Source organism: Gavialis gangeticus, unplaced genomic scaffold (assembly GCF_001723915.1).
Source record: "Gavialis gangeticus isolate Ggan-Ray unplaced genomic scaffold, GavGan_comp1, whole genome shotgun sequence".
NCBI classification, from domain to species: Eukaryota; Metazoa; Chordata; order Crocodylia; family Gavialidae; genus Gavialis; species Gavialis gangeticus.
In genome coordinates, this window is record NW_017729032.1 from 160,672,188 (window position 1) to 160,683,195 (window position 11,008).

General features: G+C 37.2%; 1 protein-coding gene across 3 annotated transcripts in view; it reads right to left on the reverse strand.

Annotated features, from left to right (window-relative positions):
* Window positions 1-341: 341 nt before the first annotated feature.
* Window positions 342-11,008, reverse strand: part of LOC109303344 (P2Y purinoceptor 8-like) — a 105,312-nt gene continuing 94,645 nt past the window's right edge. For all 3 annotated transcript variants that reach the window (XM_019525548.1, XM_019525547.1, XM_019525549.1), the window contains one exon: window positions 342-4,764. In XM_019525548.1, coding sequence (XP_019381093.1) covers window positions 3,624-4,697 — 1,074 coding nt within the window. In that variant the 5' untranslated portion in view covers window positions 4,698-4,764 and the 3' untranslated portion in view covers window positions 342-3,623. The remainder of the gene's footprint in view (window positions 4,765-11,008) is intronic.

Here is an 11,008-nt window from a genome sequence, read left to right on the forward strand (position 1 = left end):
GTGTAGATCCTGTACAGAGAGGACAGTCTAATGGGGAGTCAATGACTTATTTTAGTGGTATTCTAAAATCTGTTTTTTGAATTCAGTTTTGGATAGTGTGTACAGTAATGTCAGCCCCCAGCTTTTAAAATGGCAAGAAAATTAACAGAAAGGCAAAAATCTCAGTCACCAAAGGTGCTTAGGAAACAAGAGAAACTGTTGAAGGAAATAGAAAAAATAGAAAAGCATACAGAAATAGAAAACAAATACCTATTACTTCATACTTCCTCTGCCTGTATAGCTCCAAGCTTTGAAGTAACTTACATATGATATAGACACACATAGGAAACGATTTCCAATCATGTTTTTTGCCCTTGTTTTGTTTTTATTTTATTACATGCGCACACAAAATGGCCAAAGTACTTTACAGCAATTAAAATAGTAGATCACACAAACCTAGAGAAAAAAATAGAAATCTATACAGTTATCCTGACACGACCCCTCCCCATAAAATTATCACAGGCACCCAGAAAATAAAACAATCAAATATCTCTGAGCTGTCTGTATTCCCTCAAATGAAGGCGCCACCTACAAGGACTCCTCACTAACATTCCAAACTATCCAATTCACCTCAAGAGAACTGGTTTCAAATCATGCTTCGCATAGAAAGGTTGGTAGACTTAAGGCATTTTATCCAAAAATTCAAATAATAGCAGTCATGGTAGGCCAACGTATAAAGCCTCATCCAATATCCACAACTGTCAACTGAAAGGCTCCTAAATGAGCTTGCTCAGAGTTAAATCAACCTCAGTTAGAATCTACAAAGATATTGCTGAACTGTTTTGGCTCAGTTTTGTGGGAAAACTAGCATGTCTCTGACAAAAGTGGCATAAGCTCCTTTCCCCAAGATGAAACAAAAAAAATTTCGGTGAGTGAGATCGGCTCAAGGGGGACTTCCCCCCGGTCAGGGAGATTGGCTGTTGGGGGACCCCCCCTGGGTTGCTGACTGGTGTCAGGGGGGGCACGTGCCTCGACTGACTCAAGAGGCACCAGTCACCCATGGGTCTATAACTCTGTGGCATTCCACAAAAGACCTTTCCAGGGGTCAAAGGACAATACCCTTGGTTCTTTGAATGCATCAGTTATATATCTACTAGGAAATTAGCTTCACAGTCCACACCACCCAGTCCAAAAGGCAATATACATAGGGCCAGGTTCTGCATTCCTTATGCAGCAAAATACTCTCTTTGACTTGAATGGGAGTTTCCCTGAGCACCTACTCCAAAGTTTAATGCAGGTACTCCCTAGAGGTGGCCTGTGGGCCCTTGCCCAGCCACCACTCCCCATATCACTGCCTGTGATAGCAGCTGAAGTCTCAGGGCTCCCTCCTCTCTTCTCAAGCTTCCACTTTTGGTGCCTGCTCCCAGGAGCAGACTACATGCAGTGCAGTGCAGGGAGCTGAGGGTGAGCCTGGGGCCATGCAGGTCCATGGTGCAGTGGTGGCTGGGGGAGCATCTGCACAGGTATATGGTGTAGCAGTGGGGTGGGGCACCTGCATGCCCACATGTTATATTGGGGATACATGCAGCCTGGGAGGCCTGTGGCTCACCTTGTCTAAGGCAAGTAATATTTTTACAAAGTGTTGTGCATGTATTATATTTTATACATCTTATTTTACTTTCTTATTAGAAGTAGGTGTTGGATAGCTTCCTACGCATTCAGAAATGTCGACTTTATATGAAACACTTTAAAATATCACTAGAATATTATATGAAAAATTCAAATAATTTTGGAACAAAATCACTATATGCATTGTTTTTCATCTTGGGTATAATCTCCACTGGTACTTCACTTTTTGATTGGGGGTTAAAGGCAGAAGGAAATCCTTACAAAGTTAGATACAAGTTTTGTTTTGTGTTTTTTGTTACCTAGCAAATATAACAAAAAACGGACTTTAGAGTGTAGGTGGTGCAATAGTTTAATGATAGAACAAAGACCTATTCATCTCAGGAGGACTGGGTTCAAATTGTGCCTTAATTGGAAAGTCAGGTAGATCGCAGTGCTCTGATCTTGAAGCTGTTGATGAAAGGCAGGGCTTCTGTGTCATACTTTGTATTAGACCATTTGAATAGTTGGGAGAAACGCCCAATAAGTTTTTTGGCATCAAGGTTTTTTCCTCAGGTCTGAGAAAGATGCAGGTTCAGTTGTGTGGCAAAGTTTGCTTTTCCTTTTGCCAGAATGAAACAACATTTTAAATAAATAATTAGGAACAAATATTTTGAGAAGTTTAACAAAATCTTTAGTTACCATGTTTCCAATAATTATTCAGTTGCAGATCTAGGTAAAGTATGACGCAATGTACTGCAACACAATAGGTCAGGATATTGAAATAAGTAGTTCTGAACGTATCATTGTCCAATAATCCTGAGTACTTAATTAGTACCCAGGAAAGTGGTGCATGTCAACTGTCCAGACCCTTTCTTTCGTTCCTTTTTTCATTTGTTTGTTCATTCCTTTATTCTTTCTCTTATCTCTCTCTCTTTCTCTCTTTCTCTCTTTCTGCCTCCTGAAACAAACGCAGTTCCAATATGGAAAGATCAAAATCAAACATAGTGATGCCAGGACTTATGAGAAGAGTTTAGAGACAGGATCTTCAGGTGGGTTATATCAGCCAGATGGCCATGAATGGCAATATTCTCATTTCAAATTGTTAAGAATCTAGGCCATAAACTTTGAGGAAAGTGAAAATGCTGTCCATAAATTAAATAATGCAATATTCTCATGGTTTGTAATGGAAATTTAGTTTAAAGGGACCACAAAATTTGTTGTATTTTAAATTGGTATAAAACAACCTGAGTAACAGCAGCAAAATTATTACTGTAGTGGGTTGGTGTATGAAAATTGCTACTTAAACTATCCATATCTCACTCTCAGAAATGTCAGTTTTTAAGAATGTTGTGATGTAACCTGTCTAGCAGTTGGGGCATTGATGTGGCTTAAGGTACTGATGTTGGTTTTCAGTAGTTTCTTTGTCCTATGAGATATCGTGATATTTGAAATTGAAATAAAAATATTAACCTAACTAACCACTTTTAAGATTAATGTGGTTAGTAAAGGATGTGTAAAAGTCAAGAGTGCAAAATATCAGTGTTGTGATGAATTCACAGTGGCTATAGATAATGCATTCATGATAAAATCATTCTTTTGCTATTACAAGATAAGAAAGCAATATCTAAATATACAATATACACATTATTTACAAAGCTATCTCTCTGTGCCCAAACACATTCTAATATCATTTTTATACAGTAATTTTAACTAAACACTGGGAATAATTAACCTTTGATTGAAGGTTTTTTTGCTTATTGTTTGCTGTCAAATTACAGTTACACTCCATAAAAATAATATCTTGCACTTGAATCCTTGGAGTTTCACTGGATCATTTCTCTCCTCGGATGACTTTGGTTCATCTTACTCTTTCTTATGCAGTCCTGTGTGTTTCCAGGATGAAATGGTAATTTAAGATAATGCGTGAAATACTTTCTGTTTGCTGTCACTGGATTCCTATTGCTGTGGGAAAGGTTTTTGCAGGATACCAGGTAAAAACAGTTTTCATGCTACTTTTCCACTTCTGGGGTCGATGGTTAAAAAACACTTTCTTGCCTTTGCAAACTTACCCTAACTCCCTCTATCCCTTCCATTGGCCCACTTGACATTGACCTGGCTGACATTGTCCTGGCAGAGAATAAACTTTCCCTCCTGATATCCATGTTGTCACTGAGTGATACTTTACGACCAAACACCTGTTTGAATTTTTGGTAAAATTCTTTGGATGCAAAGTAGTAAATGAAGGGGTCAAGGCAATTGTTCAAGCAACTGAGGCACAGGGTGAGCTTGTAAGCAGGGTAGAAACTCTTGTTATAAAAGATACGGTTGATCATATGTACGAATAAAATAAAGTTATTAGGAGCAAAGCAAGTGATAAACACCAAGAGAACTATTCCAGCCAGGTAGACAGATCTTGTTGTTTGTCTGTTATGATGGGTGTTAGAGGTCTGAACAAGCTTCCGAATAGTGCCAATGTAGCAGGCTACAGTCACGATGAACGGGATCAGGAAGAGGAAAACAAACAGGGTGAGAAGAAAGATTGCCCATTGTAACATGCTGGGTAGCATGTCCCGTTTGAGAACATCAAAACAAGTTACAATCTTCAGTTCTTGCACATTGTAGGTTAGGTCTTTGTTTGCCAGTGGGTGCAGGGCTATCATTAAAATGATCCATATTCCAATGCAGGCAGCGAATGCATATCTCTTCCTTCTCCACTTAATTAACTTCATCGGATACACTACACCCAAGTACCGCTCTATGCTGATGCAGGTCATGGTGAGTATAGAAGAATACATGTTGGAGTAGAACATCACTGTTACTAAGCTGCACACTTTCTTACCGAAGATCCAGTGGTTGCCCTTTATATGATAAATAATTTGGAAGGGAAAACAGCTTGCCAAGGCAAGATCTGTGATGCTGAGGTTGATCATGAAGATCACTGAGGGTGTTCTGGGTTTGATGTGACAACACAGCACCCAAAGTGAGAACAGATTGCCGGGGATGCTGATTAAAGCTACCACGCTGTATACTATTGGGAGGGTGTACGTAATAGCTTTATTCTGAAGCATTGCCAGAGTATCGTTGTCCAGGTGGTTTGTGTTATTATTCATTATTCACAAAGAAGTTGTTGATTCTGAAAATCCTGTTGGCTCATATCATGAATGTTCCATTAAAAATCTAGGAGACAAATGGAAAAGATAAAAAAGAGATATGTCAAAATAGTAGGTAAGAACAAACTCTTCCTATTAACGAAATGTAAAAAGTAGCATAATTCAAGTTTGTGTTTCAGTTCAGTTTTGGATTGAACTATATTTTATATCAAAATGATTTCTTAAAAATACTGTGTGTGCAGTCCAAATACTATTAAAATGAATGGCAAAACTCCTATTAACTTTAATTTATCCTCAAAGTTCTGGTTGACCTTTATGTTTTCAGCAGCATCTTCCTGGTTCTGTTCAACTAAAGCCATCCTGCCTCCTTTGGATTAGAATAGCTTTACCTCTTACACCAATACTTTCCTGCTTTTGTCTAGTTCCATAGCAATGCAAATCAGTTAAGTACCAAGGATATCACTTACCTTAACATGGAAAACTATTGAGTTATTGATCTTTAATACCTTCAAAACATTAACAAAAAAGGTAGAAAAGTACTGGCTAAGATCGTGCACACACTAGCTTTCACAAGATGCAATTTACCAAATAAATGAGGAATGGTACCATAAAGGTTTGGATTGGCTTACAGGACAGAGGCATTGGCCAAACTAGAATTAATAAGTTACATTCTAATAAAACAGAAAAGCTGAAGGTGTTCTACTATATCCAGCCCTGTGTTTCCAAGATTAAAGTTATTAAAATAATATCTTACTTAACAATAATTGTTATCTGATAATAGGGATTTTGCAAAAATCTCAGTCATCTCCTTTCAGCTTTGTAGGCTCCAACCTACATGACCATTGGCTTTGTCCTTATATAGAAAGTTTTCCTTCAGCAATACTATCACCTATGTCATCAGGTTATCACTATTTATTTCTTATACTAGAACAGCAGCTTGCTGTTTTCTCTTTATTATATCTGTTTTTGTTTACTTAGTATGTATTTTTACATTATTCTGTGTGATTTTATGACCCCATCTGTGACCAAACACATCCTCCTTTTATGTCTCTAGTTGTCTAATCTGAAAATTCATTACATAAAGTTGAGAAGCAACGTTAATGTTTTTCCATTTAAAACTTCAGTAGGGATTGGCTTAGTATTAGATTTACCATCTATTTTCCTGAAGTTACCTGTTTCCAAAACAATTCAAATCAGTAAAGTTGTAGGATTAAAGAGCAAGGAGAATTTTTCCAGAATTGTGAGAAAATATTGACTCTCTATGTATATATTTGTACAAATAAAAACCTCCTTTCTCAAACACTAAAAATATATAGTTCGGTCACCAAAATGCATTTTATAATTGTGCTGGCATTTCAGTGGCAAACACATTGAAACTGTGATTGACTAGAGCAGTGATTCTTACCTAGACGTCTTGAGATCCTTTCAAGGGTGCATGCAATGTTAGGTGTGCAAACGTGATTTACAAGATAAATATAGAGATTTCAAATAGGAATTCATAGTTTCAAAACCATTCTGACCTGTTGTAGGCTTTCTACATTCATTGCAACAGACAAATTGCTCTTCTATTTTTCTGTAGTCAAAAAACTAAGAACTGGAGTTTGGAAGGCATGTCCTGAGACTATCAAAGCATGCCTTGAGTCAAAAAAGGTTGAGAACCACTGCGCTAGAGAAACAGAACAATTGATTAACTGACTTAGGATTTTTCAGTGAGAAAACAAAGAGGAATCACTGACAATCACCTTGCTATCTGCACTGTCCAAAGGCAAGTGTTTAAACAGTGAATACAATTTGTATTTTTATGAAACATTATATGGATTGATTTATTTTGTTTTAACTTTTGATGATAAAACTGCATGGGTCTTCTGAGACACTCTGCAGACTCTGCATAGGAAGAATTATTTTCTCATTCCAGTTGTTTTTGGCCATTGATATACAAAGAATGATGGTATTTGAATCCCAAAATCTGTTTTTTCTTCTAAACTGTAACATCATGTAAAGATAGCAGGTGGTAGAAGGAGGTAAGATATCTTTCCCTCCAATTGACAGAAAATGCAAATCGTATAGTGAAGGAGTACGCTGAAGCCCTAGAAATAGATACAGGATAAGACCGGGGGTTTCTTGTCACGGACGAGTAGCACTGAAAGAAATATGTCTACTTGCTTCATATTAAAAGTGCTAGAGAAAACAGATGTTTTTCTTTTTACACGTTTGTTCTTTTCCTGTTGTTAATGCGAAATGCACCTATGAAAATTGTAACAAGAACTGCTGAAAAATGGTATCACTGTTTAATGAAAAGTACCATGATTTTTAATCATGGTACACTAATTGCTCTATCCAAACTCAGGTTAGAGTATGAAACACCATGTTTCAAATCTTTTTACATGACAAAAATTCAAAATGTTTCATTTATAATCTGTCAAAACATTCTATTTCAATATTCTGATCCATTTTATGTCAAAATAAAATGTTTTATATAAAAATGTCAAAATACTTAATGTTCTTAGCTTTGATACATCTGTGAGACAAGATGCAGCAATCAAAAACACAAAGGGCAGCATATGAGTATAGGAAAGATCAAAAAGGTATGGAAAACTGAAAAAAAACTTAAAAAATAGAAAATCTAGAACAAAACAAAAGAAAAAGATTTCCTTCAATGGAATATTTGTTGAAAAAAATTGTTAATGTGAACATGATTTTAAAAAAGACCCTTGCTTTCTACACAATTGCATTTTTCAGTGGAAAAAGTTGTATTGATTTTTTTCTTTTTGATTAGGATTGATATAATTAGTGGCCTATCAGGGTAGTGTAATTTAGGAACATGAATTTCTATTACCATATGGGATGATGGGGCAATATTTACATGCATCTGTCTGATTCACCGATGTGATGTACTCATTTACAGTTGGGTCAACTGTGGCAGTACTTGACAAAATCCCACCCAAAGTTTGGCTCATGCCTCTGGAGCTATAGTATGATGCCTTAACTGCTCTGCCACTATGCTCCAGCAATAGATTTTTTTTCATAGCCCGATAAAGTAAGCAGTTGGACTGAACAGGAAAGCTTAACATTTAAGCAACAGACAGGCATGGCTATTGGTTAAAAAGAAACAAATCAACACTACACTTAAAGGACAGGATGTAGAAGGTAAAGCATCTGCTGAGGATTTGATTCTACATGGACCTCTCTGATTACTCCCTTGATAACATGACTCTGGGCAAATATTGGAGATATGGTACTCAAGTGAATGGATTTTTTTTCCAGAGGAGGAATGGAAGAAAGGTCATTGTGCAAGGAGAAGTAGCAATACTTTGGAAATAGCTGGCTAGAGCAAGGGTTTCCTCAAATGAGGAAAAGAACACATCTTAGTCACTGTTCTGGACCACAGGATTGTCAGTTTAGGTTCTGATTAAACTAAGTTGAAATAATTATTTTAAACAAAAGAATGTACCATATTCTCTCACATATACTCACACTTTTTTTTCCAGTGCATGGGGGGGCATGGGAAAAAAGAGCAAGATGAAAGGTGCAGCTGTGCCACAAATTTCTCCCTCAATCAATGTAGATCCCTACTCATAGAGAGCAGAACAATGAGCAGGCTTGGCTCCCTAGCCGCTGCTACTCAGGGCCCTGCCACATGCTCAAATTAAAGTTGGATTGCAGCCAGCTATAACGCTGCCACACATTTTCAAGTCCTAACTTTGTAGCTGTTTGGCTACAATTATAGCTAAACATTTTGGACATTTTGATGGTGTGAAAATTACTTTGCATATGTGGCCAGTCTCAATTTACTGTGTGATTCATCAGTTAATTGTGTAATATATATTGTGTGTGGCTGGGGGCTCAGTTACTGCAAGGAACTCTTTTTTTCTTTATCTTTCATTTAAAAAACAAGGTATATAGTCTATTCTGGTGCATGTTTTATAGTCTATTTTGGTGCATGTTGTATGTGAGAAAATATGGCATTTTTTTTGCTGAATAAGAATGGACTCACAATGATCATGAAAGTTAAGCATGTGCTTTACTGAAACAGGGTCTAAAATAATTGGTGCTGCTTTGCCATGGTAATAACCTTAATCTGATGAATTTAACTTATAAAACAAAGGCTACAATATTGATTGAAATCACAGGCAGTGATGTTGATCACTCCAGGAATTGGTTACTGAGGCTTTGCTTTTCCTCGGGAAAATGATGTGTTCTTACACCGAGATAGTTATCTCAGTAAAAAATACCAGCAGAACCTGTGCACTGTAGTTTTTACCTCAGTGTAGCTAGACAAGATAAACAGAGGTAAAAAACTCAGAAGGAAGAAGGATTAGGATTGGCCCTATCAACCAACAATGCAGTATAAATTATCCATGCCTTGTCTCCATTAAGATTCTATATTGTAATGATTATCTGAATGTAAAAGAAAAACAAAATGCATCTATTTTTGCAATGAAGACATAGCCTGAGAAAATTACCACAGGGGCCTTGAACCTGAGCCTTTTCCATGGTAATCTGGCTACAAACTGGCCTTACCTAGTCAGTGTAGCAGCTGTTTTGCATTACGGCATTCTGCTTTTCTTCTGAAGTCCCTTTAGGTGTTTCCTGGGGCAGCTCACAAATGATGGAGTCAACTGAACATATGATTGTTTTCTTTTCTCTTCCTTATAATATATTGTGCAGGTTTTTTTCCAGTTCTAATTTAACTAGATGGGAAGAAAACAGGACTTTAAATTGTTTCTTGTTCTACAAATGTAATGTTGTTTTCTTTGTTTTTCTCTTTGAGTTTTCTTTTCTATTGCCCATCTCCTCTGTATTTCTTTATATATTTCTATGCCAGAAGCAATGCTGCAAGTTTAAGGATGCTTCCCATAACACATATTGGGAATTATTCACTTACACTGGGCTTAAGTTGTGTTTTGGCATGATTTCTGGCTCTTAACATGCGATTCCCTTACAGAAGTACTTCTTTTCTGAACTCACCATTTATTTCTGAGTCTCTCTTGGCCTAGCTATACTTTCCTTCCTATTTTGCAACACCTGAATTCCTCTGGCAGTGATTTTGAAGGGGGGCACCTTCCTGGTATCTGTGACAGAGCTTGGTGAGGCTTGGTTCCTTGATCTGGCTCAGTAAGATCAGGACCTTCACATCAGGTGGAAGACAGTCACCCCAGTCAGATGCTCTAAGGTATTTAGGTGCCTAATCCCCACTGAAGTCAATAAAAGGTATCTAAATACCTTTGAGGATGTGGGCCTGAACCTTCTAGGAACTGATGCTGCTGATTTGTACTAAGGTTTCTACTGCCATTTACTTCATACTGGGTGTCCCTACACATGCACTTTAATACACAGTAGACCATTTTATTGTGCATTAAAGTATCACATAAAAAACCATAACATTATGATAATGCACAGTAAAACAGTCTACTGCACATTAAGCATCACTAAAAAACATACACATATGCTACTGTGCATTAGTGCAACCTAATGCACATTAATTTAGTAACTTATATTAGAGGGCACTTACACATGTGCTGGATTTTCGATTAATCGAGTCTGCTGGAGCACGTAAATTGATGCACTCTGGCAGCCTCTCACATCAGGTCCATCAGAGGTGCAGCATGCCTCTGCAACGAGAAAATGGCAGCAGTGAACTTTGAACTAAAACACATTTGATGTGCTTTAGTTCAAAGCGCGCCACCGCCTTTTTCTCAGTGCAGAGATACTGCACTGATGATACACAATGTGCGGGTGCTTTTAATTAGCATGGCTTGCTAATTAAAAGCACCCAGTGCTGCAACAGAAACACTTGGAAAAATGCCCATAGGTATCAAATTGAATGAACATTAGAAAAGGTGCATTAATATGCATGTGCAGACTCACCTACTGTTTCCTAGTGCCTGAGGTATTGAAAATGTCTGCTGTAATCAAAGCTCTCTGAGCCTGTGACTTACATTGTATTAGAAGGACAGAACTCTTAATTGCCTGACCTTCCTTAAAAAAAGGAAAAAAATAAAAGGGCACGTTGTCTTATGTTGTGTGCACTGTCCATGGATTCAGGTGTGCACTTCTGGAAAAATAATAACATTACATAGCTAAATTATTTCTTACTATCTTTTTGTGTCAGAAAGCAAATCAATTCCCTGTTTTATTTTGCATTTAAGTTTCTTTTGAGTAAAGTACAAAACATGAATAAAGAGACCAAAACATAGATTTCACTCCAAGAATGGTCACATAAGATAGCTAACTTGAGGTTAAAAAGGGACATAAAGTCCTTCTGGAGATAAAAGGATTTTTATGTTTTACCTCAATGTAATGAGTCAAAC